Below are 18,668 nucleotides of genomic sequence, written 5' to 3'. Positions count from 1 at the left end.
GTAAACCCTTGGTTTTTAGATTACTTGCAGAAGTATTCAAAACATTTCTACGCAACAGTATAAAAAATCGTTTGAGAAACATAATTACATCGGTCCCCTACATAAGTTGTATGTAGTAGCTAAGTGTCGAGAGAATAAGGGGCCGGGGAAATGGAGGCAGCGCCGAAAATTGAGTTTATATCAATTTGCGCGGAGCGGCCCCGCACGCCGCCGCACAGATTGATTCTGCCGCGAGCTGCGCCTTTACCTACGACATTTACACTGGCTGTACTACTAGACATCTCGAGTTCTGACTTTTAAACTTTACATTACTAAGACTAAAGTCGTCATAATGTAGAAGACAATATCAAAATCTTACACGTATCCTACTATTTCGTTGCGAAATTAATTTCATGTGTCCTGAATTAAATAAATAAATATGAATGTACATATGTTTATGGGCAGTGCTCAATTTTAGTGCCCGACATTGCAAAATGCTATTCCTCAAACATGGGCAAAACGCAGTGAACTTTAATTTATTTAAATTATTAGTTAACAACATTGAATAAATGATTAGATACTAATTATTGTGATATCTCAACTTCCATGTGTAGATAATCCTTATCACAAGTTCTTTACTATTTATTATTTCCTCTTAGATAACTAGTCATGCAATTCTTGATTAACATAATATTCAGTGTAAAAACGTCACATCACCAATATTCTAATTAAAAATAAAACTTTCCGGTGTATACCTAGGCGGCATAAGCAGCGGGGACAGGCACCTTGGAGGCACGTGTCTCGGGCTGGAAGGTGCGGGAGAGTCTGCAAGCGAGGCTAATGAGCCGTGGGCATGGGATGCAGCACGCACGTCCAGTGAGGCAGCTCGTAGAGGAGACGGAGATCGCGGTATGCCCGTGCTGCCAGCTTCCAACGTCCGACCGTCCGGAGCGAAAGTGCGGATAGCTGGTGACGAGCCGCGGTGACTCTGGAACAGTTGGTACAAAGATGTACAAGGCTACAGGAAGAATTTCACAGAGCGCTAACCTCTATACCTTCCTGTGTTGTTTAATTTTTTTTTATCCTTAATTATAAGAACAATATATCTAATAAATTACTCTGTCAATTAACAAAATGTAAATTTGGTATATTTCCTTCAAAATAAATACGGTAGTTTCTTCAAAAATTTTATTGACTGTTAGTAGGTATATCGAGTAACATTTGTGGGCGAGAACGTTTTATTTCAACGTACAGGTAACCTATTTATTATTGGAAAAGCTGCCTTATAATGTGTAATTGTAACGTTGTGTAATAATAGTTTAGGCAATGGACAATTACATTATCGATATTCGAATAGGTTTACCTATAATGAAAATTCTATATCCATCCAAGGTTACGATTAACCAACACAAATACGGGGTTTTAAAGTGAAAGAAGTTTTAAGTTATGTATGTGAGAAGGATTTTATAAACCTACTCACCAAGTTAAGTAACATACGCGAATAATATTTGTTATTTATATGCTAACTTAAGATTCTTAAGTAACAAAACAATTGTTATGTTAAAACAATGGGGTACAATGTAGAATGCGAGTTTAAATTATGAAGATGTTGGATTAAAATGTAGGAATATTTTTCTATAAGTTTACTACTTACGTTCAAAAACGTTAACTTAAGAATTGAATAATATTCACCTATTCAAAATTCATTATTTATTTTTTTTAATTTACAAAACACACTAAGAATAATCGATTATTAACTATTAATCAATAATCTTTAATATCTATTATTTTTAATGATTTTTACTGGTTTACTGCTTTGTGGAATATTTATAATCTATATAAACGAAATAATTCATACTTTGTAACAAAAAGGTTAAAAATTCCGAAATTAAATAAACAGCCAGCTAAAAATAACGCCCTCGGCGGATCGAGATTGCAATGAAGATTAATTTCGGGTTTTAAGGTTTAATTTTAGGTCTGATATAAAATCAAAAACTTTTTATCTCATCAAACGATAATTCTAGAAGTTTATTCAGACGTAAAAGACTTTATGGAAATGTGATCGAATGGTAGAGTAAGTCAATTTTAAGCCTAGAAGGATTTAAAAGCTCACAATTTTAACAGGCCAATAATGTTTTGTAAAAGATGGCAACATTTAAATATTAATAGTTACATTGGAAATGACGTACTTAGGAATAAAAAAGGTTTGATTTAATTTTACAAGTTATTTCCTACTAAGGTGTTGTGTTAGATGGATAGTTGACGTTCAACCCTTTTCCGATTATGACGGAATCTTTTCGTGGGTCGGGTTTTAATATTGAGATTAATTCGTGATATTTCCTTATTGAATTTCTAGCTTTTTAACCTGTGCCTGGTATAGTGCGATAAAAGACAACTTTTTCCTTACGTTGCGAAAACGGAACAACTTTCTCAGAAGATCGCGTCTATGACCTTAATAAGATCAACAAAGTATCCCACTAGTTGAGAACGGTGCGAACTTTGTTGATGTTTTTATTAATTGAAAAAGTTAGCAGATCAGATCTGAACAGATGATACTAAAGCATATAAATATTACACGATATTACAGCTTATAAAGGGCGGTTAATACATTAATAATTATGTTTATTCAAAGTGGAGTAAAGGTATTATGTAAGAAATTCGCTATTTGTGTTTCCAGATGTACAAAACGCAAAACAAAACTAATGGGCACCGGGCATAAAATCCTGGATGGATCTTTAGTTTAGGAGATAATTATAAAAGCAAAGAGTAAATATATTACAGTTATGATTCATATTTACTGTTCAGAATTAGTGTTGAATGCACGAACCGATGTCTCGAAGTGTTTCTGACGAAGCAAGCCTAATTGCAAGTTTGTTAACTAAATATCCGTCTAATCTGTTTTCACTTTTACTGGTTAGTTCGCAGTTTTAAAGTAAGTTTACTATAGTCATTTTATAAGTATAAGGTGTAATTTAATCAAATAAAATTAACCATTTTCCTTTTCAAGTGTTTCATATTTTACAATATTTTCCTCTTTCCGTTTAAAACAATTACAACTTCATCATAACTTTACCTTATAGGCCTACCTTTCTACGGTCGTTTGAACATTTATGTTGCCCACAATCAGAGTGCTTTGTAAACTGCATATTAAATTAAGTTGTCTGTACCATGCCTCAACTTTCATTATCAATTCTCTTTGAATTGTTATACGCGTGAATAAATAAATAGGTCAGATTTCGTGGTAATTTCAATAGCTTTTGATACCTCATTATATTATGTATGAAAGCTGACAAGAATTAAACTTGGTTTAATATAGTTGACGTTTATATCCAAAGCATGATTATGATAGACTAGCTTATGCCCGCGACTCCGCCCACTTGGGATTACAAAAAAACAAAAGTGAGTGGTCTATGTGTGCTTTAATTCTATTCTCCACGTCTGCCAAAATTTCATCAAAATCCGTTCATCTACAAACTAACAAACATGCATCTATACAACCATATAAATTTTCGCATTTATAGTTAATATTACTATGATTATATTGTGTAGGTTAGTAAGTCTTAGTAAAAATGCAATGCATATCTATTTCATCTAAGTAATCGAATCAAATGTCGATCATTATCGTTGGTTACATTTTCGCTTCATTGTCTTCTTAAATTGTAAAACTCTTTGGTTAGAACAGTCATATATGACGTCATATGTATTACATTGCTCTCCTTAACCGCATTCTATTATTTTCTGTTTACTTACAGTGGCCCTTGAGGTTCCGCTGTCGAGACTACTCTGCGAGGAGATAGATGGCGTGCGCGCTAGCCGTGCGTGCGGCAGCGAGCTAGCCGTGCGCACCTCGGTCAGCGGCTGCACTCGGCATTGCTCCTTCGGAATCAGCATCTCCTGTTATGGTAAAATGTTATGTTGAATAGGATTGCATCATGAAGGCACAGAACTCTCTACATTTGAATATTGTTGAACATGATAATATTTGCGATATAGTGAACTGTCTCTAAAAAGATCTGTGCTTACTATACTTAAAGACAAATGAGTAGTTAAGGCCTGAGTAAATAAGAAAACGTTTAAAATTTATTCAAAAAGGTTATTAGGCAAAGTGGAAATTACTTAGGACACGCCTCTATTTGGCATATCATAAATTGTCCACACTAGTTTCTGCAAGCTTTGTCTATTTAATTTTTTCTACGAAGTAATAATAACTTGGAACTATGACAAGCAATTTATTGTTTCACAGACTTTTTTTGACTTTGATTAAAACGTTACCCGGTTTATTCAAGATCGTATAAGATTTCAGTTTTCAACGCTCCGTGGTTAATTATGGCGGCTAGTATTACATCGTTCCTCTTTTGAATAATGTATTTTTGCCACGAGTTTTCAGTGCTTTGTATTTTATTCTACCCTCATTTGAATAAAAAGGAAAGGGTCCAGAGTCGCAGTGCTTCTATAAATTATTTTTCACTTTCATTACCTTTCGTTTGTTTATTCTACAAAGACAATTTAGCTTTATTTATTTTTCTTTTTTTTTATAACATAAGTTTGCCACAAACGAGCAAGCGGCCACCAGAATCCGCCAAAATGGTGAAGCGACCGCTGCCCAGACAACCGCGATCGCAGATGCGTTGCCTACCTTTATTCGACGGAGGAGTAGACGCACATAAAGAGGATATTGCCCCTTCCTATGCATCTCCTCCACCGTCAAATGCACTTCCCCTTTCCATCCTCTCCTAAGAAAAGGGTGGTAAAGAGAAAAGGACTTAAATTAGGCCTCCGGCACCACACTCATCAGACGAAACACGGAATTGCTTCCATTTCACGCCTGTCTTCTGTGTGGTCGTGGTGTTACACCGGGCTTGCCGGCCCTGCAGTGCTAAGATGTTAAAGCGGGCACTACCACTGTCAAATTATTTAAGGTTTATGATTAAAATATTAATTTATAATGACGAAAGAAATATGAAATCAATCATTACCATTCTATTATAGATTGATGTTTGCGAAAAAGGTACGCCTTGCATGACCTACTAAAGTATGATTCAATATTTAGTGTATCATCCACGGCACATAATGTAACGTGACTCGCTGAAAGCATTGTGGTTGCAACACTATTTGTGGTCGGCAGTGTTAGTCGCTTGCTTGTCAGTTGAATCGATACTTCGAACCGCAATTCGGTGAAAAATTTTTGAAACTAATGAAAGACTACGTCGTCATGGTTTGGCTACATTTGTATTTTAGTAAATCACTCACAAAGTTCATACGTACACTTGGGCTGCTGTGGGATTTGTCATCACCGAAGCTATCGGTGGAGTTATGGCTTTGCCCACTACTAGCGCTGGATGTCCTTTCTCTAGCTGCCCTTGCCCACGACTCCAGTCTCTTCTGTGCGGCCCACACGCCGGGGGGTCCTAGCCCACTCATTGTTCACACTTACACAAACATCACTCACTAATTTAAAAGTCTATATTGCATTATAAATGAGGCCGAAAATATTTCTTCGGGGTTTTTTCTAATTATTGTTTTGGTTTTAGGTCAGCTTTCGTTGTATGTGTTAATTACCTATTTTGTAGATATGTTATTTGTTATAGAGAGTGAATTACTTCGTATTAGGAATATTATATTGATCTAAAGTTATATTTACAGTATATTTGATGTGTCGATTTATTAATCAAGCAGGAAAACTTAAAAATGTACTACTCTTATTAAGATTTATTCGTTTTGGTGACTTATTTGTCCTTTAGAAATACTTATTTAAAATATCAACATTTAAATGACAACACGTTGAATATTTATATAGTTACTTCACCAATACAATATTTATAAAAGTTCTGTCGCTGCGAAGCTTTTGAGCGAAGCCAACACTTACAATTTCCATAAACCAAGAAGGAGCTTTAAATATTTATGCTTTAGACTTTAAAGTTTACGTTTGTTGCTCAAAATATCTGAATTTATATACTGAATTCTAGAGTTTCCTTTAATTGTCAAAGAAAATTTTGCAGAACAGAGAACAGTGAAGTCTAAAAGAGGAGATTGGTAGCGCTGACTATTTAGCAACAGAAAATCACTGGTTAAACGTTGAAAATTATTTATAAATGACTGAGTTGGATCGATAAAATATATATCTTGTATGTACGAGCAAAGTCGGGGCGGATTACTAGTAATATTGAAAACGTCTACACAGCATAAACCCTCTCAGCTGTTGCGTGGGCGCCGCTAGTTCGACGCCCTCCGTAGAGACAGCGTAGAAGTGCTACGTGGGCGTTTGTTTACGTTCTGCGACGTAGACGTAACAACGTGTATGTTTACTCGAAAAACCAATTATTTTGTATTTTATTTTATCCTTGAAGCGTATACTTTAAATATGATGCTAACTTATGTTAGAGATTCCTGTGAAATAATTTGTTTTTAATTATAGAATTTTGAATGAAACGTTGAAAAACGTATACTTATTGAAAATACTAAATGTTTTTTCTTACATTAAAATACAAAACAATTGCAATAAAATAAAGCACAAAACATTAATTTCGCTAAATATAGGAAAATATCAATACATTTCACTTTAGATTTCCAGAATAAGGATACGAAATGTCAGAGTAAATTTTCTAGACGCCCAATTTATAATAGTCAATGTTAGCGACTCAAAATTAAATGATTGAAGATATTAAATTGGAATGTAAGGTTGAATCATGTATTATTATGAATTATTTACACTTCTATATTATACGAACTCATCATAAAAACGATTGAAGGACAATCTTAGTTATTTTAATTTTCGATCGATTTATAAATCAAACCGTATTATTTATAAAATCCAATCAAACAGTTAAATTCTAATTTTACCAATAAATAAAATTAAATTCACTGATTTAAAACGCGATATTACATATTAAATGAACGTATTTGTTATAAAATGTTATGATTTTCAGGATTGACCGTGTCAAAGCGCGAGGTAGCGCTGCGCCCGGCTCGCGCACACTGCCGCCGCCCGGGACTGAATGTTGCCAGCAAGCCGTGCGACCTTACCCCGAATCGGGTAACTATATTTTAACGAGTAACAAATGTACTCATCTGTATAATCATAACACACGGGTCAATGAGAATATGATTCTATATTTAATGGGTAGTTTTGTGTTGATAATAACATTTTACATCGGAGTATACCGAACAATGTTTATTGCTGAATAAATTTTAGTACTTCGTTTAATGTCATATATGCAAATAGTTTCAGCAGTTATGTTTACATATATCAGTTACCTAATTAAATAAAAGAAATAAAAGATGTATAATTGTATACTGAATATTAAACAAGTAGGGAATATTTTCCCTATAATGGAGTTACTGTGTTCACGGTGACAACACAGAGGGCGGTGGCGCAGTTTGGTCGCCTCGCTTTCTCACGATATTAGCAACAGGTATAGAAAGAAGGTCGCCAAGGATATACCAACCATTCGAATAAACCCAATAATTTATACTTAATAATTTTGTACATTTCAGTAATTCAATTGAAATGCAAAGATAGATTCTTTGCAAAACAATACAATTAATTAACTATTTTGATACTAGACTGTGTTCTTACTTGCCATAATTATTTTTTGAGATATACAATTATATCCATTTTATAAATATGAAATGATATTAAAAAAAATGAATTCTAGATTTCTTTAAAAGCATAAAAATTCGATGACAGGCATAATTTTTACAAAAGATTCATTGAGTTGTAACTTTTAAACAAAATTCTGTTAAAAGTATTGGCTTTTTCCATTGAAGTCACGCTTGAGGTGTGCCGGGATATTGGGAATCGGCAGCTTGCAGACAAGAGGGTATAACTGACGGAAAAATATCAATCGAACCCTTGTTGGCAGACTCCTTTGTGTGTTCGAGCATGTTAATAGTGTTTTCTTTATCCTTAAATATTGACGTCGCGTTATTGCAAAATGTATTCTCGATAGGAAAATTAGAAATTTGAATTCTGTTTTTTGTTACATAAGGCTTGACTTCGTTTAAAAGTATATTTAGACTTGTAAATAAAATTTTAAAAGCACAAAATATTCTGGCGTAGAATAGTTAAAACAATCATTAATTAAATTTACGATCTACGTTCATTTTATTAAGAATGTGCCAGAACAAAAGTATATGTAAGTACTTCGTCAGCTAAAGAACTTCTGTTAGAAAATTTTCTAGTTATTAGTGTATAAATAAATAGAATTGTATAAAGTTATGTCAACGACATCAGCGCGACGCTTTAGAAAACGGAAACAATTACGGTTTGTTGGTCTCTGGTAATTTATTTTTTCGAGTAGCCTTTTGTTAACGACACTTGTTAGTGCCGGTCATTGTGTTCGTACGCGGATAATAAAAATATTTTTCAATAAAAAACTTCATGCTATAGTTTGAGAATGTGTTGGATATTTGGTTGGTTAGTGCATTTTTGATAAATATTGCGTTTTTTTTTAAATAATTTGCGCTATTGTAATCCGACAATATTGTGTAACAGACTTTCTAGTACTTTATTGAGTGATACAAAAAAATTAAACCTTACAATGGGGATGTTTCCTAATGTTACAAATCCAAATAAAGTTATGTTTAATATTTTAAAGACAGCATTTTATAACCTTTAATAACATTTAGAGACCTTGAATGTTTGTCTCAAATTAAATATAAATTAAAAACGCTGCAATATTTTTTACCCTCCATTACTCGATCTCAAACACCAATGACGTCACTTTCTTGCATATAACATGGCAGTGTGACCAACTTCAGTAAATGTCAGTGCATTTTGTAGTTATATATTTTTCTAAATGATTGTAATAATTGAGTTTGCGTGTTTCATATTATGAGGACTCCATTATTGAGTGTTTTTATAATTACGACATAAGTTATGAGCAAAACATTTTATGAATATTACAAAAGAAAAATATATCAAAATTCATAAGAGTAGCTTATAGTACAATTTAATTTATACCTGGTCACACTGGTGTAGGACGCAGTCACTGTTTACACACAAACATAATCTTCCACGAGAAGCAACAAGTGTAATTAATACGTTAAAAGTATCACCTTCTGTTCATTTTGGTTTTTTCATTTTTATCTCCATTACTAAAAACAAATTTAGACAACAAAGATTTACGAGTATTATCAATCAATGGTTCTTTCAAATTGACAGTGACAGGCCGTGACGCGAGGTTCGTATGCAAAGAAGTGACGGCATGGGACGTTTTGGGGGGAAATAAAAGAGTTGTTTTTATTTACGTGTTTTTTTATTGAAATAATGAGTATTATATTTTATACTATTTTTTTTCGTGTTCATACATGGTTTATCTACAAAATAAAGGCTATTCCAAAAATTAGGAAACATCCCCATTGATTACAATCTAGCTGTTGCTTGCGACTTCGTCTGCGTGAAATAAAAAAAAATGATGTTAGTCGCATATACATTACCTTTCTAAAGGTGAAAGAATTTTTAAAATCAACCAAATAATTTTTATTTCATACAAAAATACAAATCATTCTTCCTTATAATATTAATATAGAAGACACGAGAAAGCAACATGATAAAGTAAATTTTCATACAAAACCAACCATTCAAGTTATATGCTATGCAGATAAGTTATCATTTATCATTCATATGACAAAATATCAACACACAGTGTGGACTGCTGGAGGAATGATATATGCGCAAAGAAGGTTCATTCGGTCGCCGAGCTAAAATCAATATTTGGGCACAGCTTAAATTATTAATTTCCATTTCGTTGATACAAAATGGATACCAGTGTCTCCGATATTGCATCGTCCTTCAAATGTATTGATCTTGTGCGTGTAGCGAAGCTTACGATGTGATTTGAATATTTCTATTTATAATTTAACTTTGGTTATAGATAGAGAACTGTTTGTTTGAGTTTCAAAATGTACAACTTGTTTTATAGTACGACAAAGCTTAATTAGTGCATACCATAGGTTCTAACTATTGCTAAACATAAACATTTATACAATATCATTGCTTAGATAATTTTATACATCTCAAATTTTGTAAAACAGACGCTGCCATTATTGGCAAAAAATAGTGATTGTTTAAAAAAATAAGTAGCAATTAAGTAGTAAATTTTATTAAAGTGGAAATTAACATCACATATCTAAGTTAATCTTTTAAATACACCTAGTATTAAACATTAATAATACAATCTATTTAATAATTAATTTAAAGTCTCAATAGACAAACAAGAATAATATTTTAATTCTAAACAAACTCGTTGGTACTTTTACTTTTTATCTCTAAAGCAAAAACAGTGTGAATATTTTAAAATTACAAACTATAAAATATTCACAACAATGCAGTGGAATACGGGTAACTTTATGTTAAGTACTTCTGAAAACATAACGTTCTTAATTAAGTAGAAAATAAGTTTTAAAACAAACAGCGCTAACTATACAATTTCATATTAAAATAAGTTCTTTTAAAGTCAACACCAAATTTAAGTCCCTTTCTCTGTACCACCCGTGTCTTATAAGGAGAGGATGGGAAGGGGAAGTGGATTTGACGGAGGAGGAAATAATAGGAAGGGGAAATATCCTCTTTATGTGCGTCTCCTCCTCTGTCGGATAAGGGTAGGCAACGCATCTGCAATTGCGGATGTCTATGGGCAGCGGTCGCTTCGCTATTTTGGCGGATTCAAGTGGCCGCTTGCTCGTTTGCCACCTTATGTTATAAAAAAAAACCAAATATCTTTTCGAAGAAATTATGCTGGCTTCATTTTCCAGGACTCATTTAAAACTTATAAGTAATTTAAGCTACAGAGCTTATATTTCCATTTTATATTAAGTCCACTTTATACTTGAAAACACATGAACTAGAAATTAACTTGTGTATTCTATTCTTGGATTTTAGTTTTAATTGGCCTGTAATTGAAGAAAGTACGAGTATTGGTCAAGAAGTTTGAGTTTAGACGTCAAAACTAAACCAATCAAGGACTTCTGTAAATGGACAGGCTATAAACTTCGTTATTTGTGTCTATTTGATTAGTTGATAGCTGCGGTTTTTTTGATTCGGATTAAAAATTCAAGACAATTTTATAATTTTCTCATACAAAAACTCCATTTATAATACAAGCCTGCGACACCGTCCGCTAGGAATAAAAAAAAAAACAAAAGCAAGTAACCTATATGTTCTTCCAGAATATCCTTTACATCTCTACAAAATTTCATAAAAATCCGTTCACTCGTTTAGGCTACAAACATCCATCCATCTAAACTTTCGCATTTATAATGTTATTTATTATGAAGCATGATTGAAATATTAACAAATGAGCTGTTTTCTAGATGAGCAAGAAATATTTCAATGTAAGTCAATTTGTATTACATATTTATGGCACATTTTCCTCTTTTCAGGACGGGTTCCCATTAAGAAAAAATTTGGACCGGTCGATAGGCTAAGGCCAACAGAAACACCCGTTTACAAGTTGCAATCGATGACATGGTAAGTAGTTAAAATTATTATAACAAAAATGTATGAACAAACAAATGATGCAAGTGATGGCTCGAGTTAACAACATGGTGTCGCATCTCTAGCGGCTTATCTCCACTTTGCAGGCCGCAGTCATTTGTTCTTTGTACAACACCGTATTGTGGCCCTGTGGGGGAGCAGTGCATTGACTTCAATCTTTATAGCAAATCTTTTTTGTATTACCTACTTTTGCCCGCGACTCCGTTTGCATGAAATAAAAAAAATAAGAAGCCTATATGTTCTTCCAGACTATGCTCTACATCGATGCCAGATCTCATCGAGATCCGTTCAGCAGATTAGGATACAAGCTCCTAACAAACATCCACTTAAATTTTCGCTTTTATAAATACACTAGCTTTCGCCCGCGACTCCGCGGAGAATAAAAACACAAAAGCAAGTAGCCTACATATGTGTTCTTCCAGACTATGATCTAAACCTGCGCCAAATTTAATGCAGATCCGTTTAGCTGTTTAGGCTACAAACGCTAACAAACATCCATCCATTGTAACTTTCGCATTTATAATATTTATATGATTACACTTTGTAACTCATACAAATGTCTACGTTTTTTACTAAGTAAAAAAAAACTGTTAGAAGACAATTTTATTATCTTACCTGTTACGTTGCATAGAGCTAGTACCAAATACTCGAAAATGTACTTTTCGATATTTTCTTGTGAAGGTTCCTCTGTGTATCCACGTCTGTCTGACGGAAGGTTGTTAATAATGCATAGAGGGAACCATTTCTCAATGTTTATTGCTAAGCGCACTTTAGCACGCGCTCTATTAAGCTAAATCGCTTATACTCTTCTATTGAATGGGGTACGTAAACACATCTAAAGAATAGAGGTAATAACTCTGATAGTCTCTTACGTAACAATATTTTAACTTCTTTAAATTATATAAATGTATTTTTATTGTTAAGTATAACTGAAACGTTGTTTTTATAAAGATTTCGTTTTGTCCGTGAGGAGTTAAAAAAAATAAGTAGCCAAAGTGTTCTTACAGATTATGTTTTAATTCTTTGAAAACTTCATCAAAAACGTCGAGTCGTTTTTGAGATAGAAGTAACAAAACCCATCCATTCATTTTATTATTTACTATACTAGCAACTGTGAAGACTTTTTTAAAGTAAGTATTATAACTAAGTATTATACATTGTAATAAAAACTTGAAGTGTCCTATAGTCATTTGTAACGTAGCTTTTCGAAACTTCTAATGGAATTCCTTTGTTAATGACTTTATGCATTCCATATGAGGGTTATGAACCGAGAGGACTCTATTCTGATATATTCCCCGAACACTAATAAAGCCCTTGGTCCGTCAACATTTTAAATGATCATCAAAATAGACTTGCTCTGGCAGGAGTTATAATAACCACTGGAATAAGAGATAAAAACTAATTTACTTTTTTTTAGTTCATTTAAATCTTTTTGTATAAAGTTAATTACAAGTTAAACACGAACTATCAACCTATCTTTTTTATATTTAGGTTTACATACGTAAAGAGGCTTAAAAAAATCAACGTTGTCTCCGAAAACTCCGTTTAAATCTAGGTTTACTTTAAGATAAGATGGCGGTTTGGATAATGTGTAGTTTTATACTGTCTTTTTCTATAACTAATATTAGCGTCTTAATATAACAGTGTCCTTTAGCAGTAATGGAATGTGCTTGTATCACGAGTAATTCTCATTTCCTTTGTCAACGTCTCCCGGCTCGTGCGAGTGGACACATTCTATTTGCAAATGTCGCGTATTTTCAGCGACATGTGCACCGCATTTCAGTGAAAACTGAAAACGTTATATGTAGTTTAATCTCATACCGTTGTATGTCCTTTATTTTACTTTAAAAATAACCAAATTTTTAATTTAAAAATCGAAGTTAATCGATGAACAAGAGAATCTTATACAGTTGTTGTTTTTGTTCAGTTTATAATGTCATGAATTTTGAATGATTTGTCGACTTGTATTAAACAAAAACATTTTAAAACTCCAGTAATAACTGTTCTATGTAATTAGAGTTTAAGATTCAAGATCGTCTTCTCATATCTGATGCGATACATTGTTTAGATATTTGGAGCCTGTTGAGCGCCGCAACAAGTGCTGCATCGATCACAGTGACGCACGTACATCCCCGCACCCCCGCGGCCTTCAGCACTCCCCCGCACGCCCCGCCCGCGCCCGGCCTCTAACGAAACGCACACAAAAACCCCTTGCTCTACCAAATTCACTCATTATCGATTCGGCTACGCACTACGAGCTACGGGCTACGATACGAGCTACGCCGTACGACTCGCTAGGACTACCGTTTTTATGAAACAAACATATCGACTAATGATAAATGTTTACCTGAATTTTTAACCATGCTTATTTTCTCTCCATTTCCATACAAAATTAAAGGAAAAAATACGTAGTAAGTAATGACTGTGAGAGGTTGTTAATGATGGTTCGTTTGCGTTGTTCATTATTATCTATTTTGTTTAACATTTGATTTTTACATTATCAATTACAACAACTAACGCTATCTGTCGACAAGTCAAGACAGTAGCGACACGTTTCTGGAAAGCTTTGAAAACAGAACACTGCCTGAAACGTTAAAACGTCGACATTGAGTTTTCGATATTTTCCGCTAGAGGGTGTTTATTGCTTTTAAAAATAATTCGTATGAAAATTATAAAATTACATGAGAGCGATTATTTTTTTGGTAAATATTGAACAAATTTTTATTACGTAAAATGTTTTATTAATATGTTAAATACAAGTTTTTATCTCAATAACAAATGTTATTTTAAGTAGTTTAGTATTTGTACCGTAAATAGGTTAAGTGTTGATTAAGACATCAGATGCCAAGTAATATGATTACTTGAGGCTTCTTACGTCTTAATTAAGTTGGTTCTTCGATGAAAATGCAATGAAGCCAGAGGAAAACACGTAACTTGATTTTATCACTTCATTAGACTGAAGGAAAGTATTGAATTTAATCGAATAAAAATTTTTTTATGTATATGACTTACTACATTTCTTAGTGGTGATAATATATTAACATTTTTTTTTAATCAATAAGGGATAAGGGCAAGTGGATGATTTTTTTTTAATCAATACTTCTACCCAGTTTTTATTCTATTTACAAGTTCAATACTGTAATTACTTCATATTTTATGAATTAGTTACATGAAAATCAGAACGGTAGATAATAAAATTTGTCGGAAATTTTAATCAAAATTTACTTGCCAACAGACAGCTAAGCTCAAGGGAATCGTAGCGTCGAGAAATAGAAAGACGAAAGGAAACAAATTGTTTTTCTTTATTCTATTTTACCATCCAAGGGTATAAAACCTTTATTTTTTTTTTAAAAATTGACCTAAAAAAAAATAATATTTTAATATGCTCTTCGGACAGTAATGTCCTCATGTTTCTAACCTGCCAGATAAAATGCTGGATACCATATAAATATTTAATGTAAAAATATTATCAACTTCTCAGATTAGATTCTAAAAACATGAAATGATACTGGCACAAGATAGACGGAATAACTTTTATATAATTTGCGTCTCGAAATGACGTCTGGGAAATAGGCGTTATAAGATGAAGCACTTAATGCGTTTAAAAGCAATCTTCACTGGGTAGTAACAGTAATATTGAATCGACTTATTTATCCATATTATACATTTACCCAATATTTTAAAGATCATAATTCATCTTACGTATTAAAATATCTATTTCATATTTGAACTTAACTTTTTTGTTTACTCAATACGGTCTATTGTTGATCAATGACTTGGCTTGCCGCTCCCTTGGACCGTGTTTGCAACATAATGCTAATTTCACACGAGGGCAAAATAAAGAGGTAGAGCAATAGATGCAGTACAGCTACTTTTTGAACACACTCTGTCAAAAATGCTGAGTAGTCTTTTTATAATGTAAAATTCATTTAGCGATGTCTTAAAAATGTATTCGTAAACAGCATGACAGATTGGGCTGCTATCTCGAGGTGTGCGTTCAAATAATAGCAGTACTGGTAAGCTTCACTGCTCTACTATACTGCCCTCGTGTGAAAGAAGTATATCGTTGCGGCGAAAACATCGGGTAGATTGATTTTGCTGAGACCCTGTCCTGTATGCACACACACTGTGTCTATTTGCACTATCACGTTGAAAGCGTTGCTTATTTTCTTATTCTTTATTGCGGTATGTCATGGGAAGTAGGTCAAATTACTTAGATACAATTGTAATAATCAATCATCAATAAGAACAAAATTAGTGAGAAGTGGGAATATTTCGGTTTATTTCTTTTCTTCTGGATACCTTGCTTTTTAGTATCTAGCTGTTACCCGCGACTTCGTAGGCGCAGAATTTAAAAAAAAATGCAAAAACATCCTATGTTACTCACTGATAACGTAGCTTTTTATTGGTGCGGGGATTTTTATAATGGGTTCAGTAATTTTTCATTTATTTTGAAATACAAATCTTTTATCTTTGTAATATTAGTATAGACATAGAAGTATAGATCACATAATAACCTTTAGGATTAATATCCATCTATTACAAGCAGAATTTAGTTTATAAAGCATATGTTTTTATTAATTAATCTTTAAAATTGTATTCGTGTGATTCAAATGTGTTCGTAACGAGTGATGTATCGAAGATGTAGGTATGACCCCTTTAATGACGTCATTACTTGTACCCACGTACACCTACATGACATAACAAGGTCATCTTGGAAAACAGTTTGTTTCTGTCTTGTAACTACTAACATTTGCCATTATCTAAATGTAACAGAAACTGTCGTTTCGCATTAAGGAAACCGAGAAAGAAACATTTTAATGGATTTGCTGTAGAGCCAAATTATTGTATTATATACGTTTCTTACTAAGTCATAATTAGGGTTTAACTTTTTTTATTACCTAGAACTCCGAGTTTGACGATAAGCCTAAGTTCTTTAAGTATCGACCTTCGAATACTTAAATATAATTTACGTAAGATTTAACGTCCCAAAGAAGCTCAAGAAAGTTTTTACTGCTTAATTATTCAACGGTTTTTTACCTGAAAAGATAAAGTAGATTTTTTCAGTTTTAATTGTGTTTACTTTTTACCTTTTTTAATTCTCCTCTGGTCTACTAACTTAAGATTTTCCTTCCTCTTTTACATTTTAATATCAACGTAACAAGGGTAAAGGGACATCTAAGTATTTATTGTCGTTCTTAAAAAAAAATCATCGGAAACAAATTCTGCCGTATCAATAAGTATTACGCCGCGATTTATTTGATGTTAACAGTTCACAGTAAGTTTAACAGTAAGCTTTACACAACTTTCCGTTCCGGTTTACGACATAGGAAATGAACGAACTTCCGAACGTACTAAGTTTATCGATAAAACTACTTGTTATTTAATCTTCAGAGGAAGTAAGAAGAACTGTTAAGTAGCTTAAAACTTCATTTTAAGAAAGGTATTGAAAATTGTAATTAAATGAGTGTGGAAGGGTACTTCGGTAGAGGTAGACCTAGAAAGAGATGGATAGATTGCGTAAAAGGCGATTAAAAAGGCAGTGATGACTGAGATGACGTATGATAGAGTTATGTGGAGGACAAAAATCTGTTGCGCCGACCTTACGGGAGTAGGATAAGGAGATGATGATGATGATGATATATGCAAAATTGAAGTAGGTTAAATAAATTATAGGTGATTTGGCCGAAGGTTATGACATGTGCAAAAGATTTTATCGTTTCAGTGTACACTTTAAAACTACCAAAGGAATTATATATTTCTAATAATATTTCTTTGTTGTTAAAACAGTAATAAAACGACATAACATTTGTACTCAAATGTCGTCCTATTTTAGGAAAGCTCTGTTCATTACGCTTATCTTTATGACCGAAGCTTTAATTCGTTCAAGTGTCACGACTGGATTTTGTGCGCGTCTGTACGAGACGTACGTCACGGATTAACATATTAATTACGTAGACTTGAAGAAAGGTTCTTATTTAATAAAAATAATAAAAATATATTTTTGTCGCGAAAAATGTTTTGAGGAATTATAAAGATTATTTTCCACATATAAAAGGCATTTTACTAGTCAGATTTTCATATTGTCCAAATATGAAAACTATTTAAGTTGGTACAGTTTTAGAAACTTAACGTGACAATCATTTCTATGAAATGTTTGAGAATAATTTAAAAAATAAATATAAACATTTCAATACTTACGTTTTGACCAACATCCATTGGTGCCAACGTATGGGGTTCGGTCCGGCGCGGTCGTCGCCACACCAAGAGGACCGCTGCAAACAGCAGCACAGTCCCCGCACCACCCATCGCTCCCAACGCCGCACTCCAAGCGTTGCTATTCCCACTCCATCTTTCCATTGCCACTCGAGCTTGTGGGCTACCCAGTTCCTTGTCAACTAAAGCGGTAGTGGATTCTACATTCAAATTTCTGCTGTGATCTTTAATGTATTCAGTGTCCCAAGGTGCCACGCCGAGCTCACTCCGTTCTCGCCACGGCTTATCTGTCCGATAACAAAATTAGCTACATAGAAATAATGTAACATCGATCCGCCCTCATAGACAACGACGTATATTGTGTTTGTAGCTTATTGTTTTGTGGAAAGTTTATGATTTCCCTTCACGTCCAGTTCTATAAATATCACAAAAACTTAGAACTATTGCCAATAACAATAACATTTTAATGTCTAAAGTTGCTTCAAACATACATGTCTTATTTAACAATTAGGTATAATAGTAATTTAAGTTTGTTTTTTACATTCATTAAATAATATAAGAACAATTATAAAACGCCAAAACTATAGATTCAATTTTACTTCACAGTAACATAAAAAACAACATTGATATCAGATTTCACAGTCATTTAAGAAAATACAACTTCACGTGACATTCGGGAAACATTATGCAGATTGAAGTGACTCGAATCACATTTCTACGTCATCCATAAATTAATTCAGCCGTAAAAGCTGTTAAAGTTCATAGCCTTAGTGGCCGTTATTCCACAAAATTAATTTACAAACACGGGTTTTAGAAATCACATTTAAATTCAAACTTAACTTTGACGAAAAATATTAAAATACTTTTTAAGTGTACATTTATAAACACACAAATACATACCCATTGTTTTCGTGTAGTTTCGTTATATTTTTTAACTTTTTTTCGCGTTATTATGTGGAGATGTGCGTAGTGCGGG

At 33.2% G+C, this 18,668-nt stretch overlaps 1 protein-coding gene across 1 annotated transcript in view; it reads right to left on the bottom strand.

Annotated features, from left to right (window-relative positions):
* The window catches only part of LOC106103324 (synaptotagmin-3), a 21,375-nt gene extending 2,707 nt beyond the window's left edge, over positions 1-18,668 (bottom strand). The window contains exons 1-4 of the mRNA XM_013283061.1: positions 18,593-18,668; positions 17,678-17,979; positions 3,730-3,873; positions 735-967 (exon numbers count right to left, since the gene is read on the bottom strand). Of these exons, the coding sequence (XP_013138515.1) occupies positions 735-967; positions 3,730-3,873; positions 17,678-17,979; positions 18,593-18,596 (683 nt within the window). The 5' untranslated portion in view covers positions 18,597-18,668. The remainder of the gene's footprint in view (positions 1-734; positions 968-3,729; positions 3,874-17,677; positions 17,980-18,592) is intronic.

Source organism: Papilio polytes, unplaced genomic scaffold (genome assembly GCF_000836215.1).
Source record: "Papilio polytes unplaced genomic scaffold, Ppol_1.0 DF823823.1, whole genome shotgun sequence".
NCBI classification, from domain to species: Eukaryota; Metazoa; Arthropoda; class Insecta; order Lepidoptera; family Papilionidae; genus Papilio; species Papilio polytes.
This window is presented reverse-complemented; position numbering and strand designations above follow the sequence as displayed.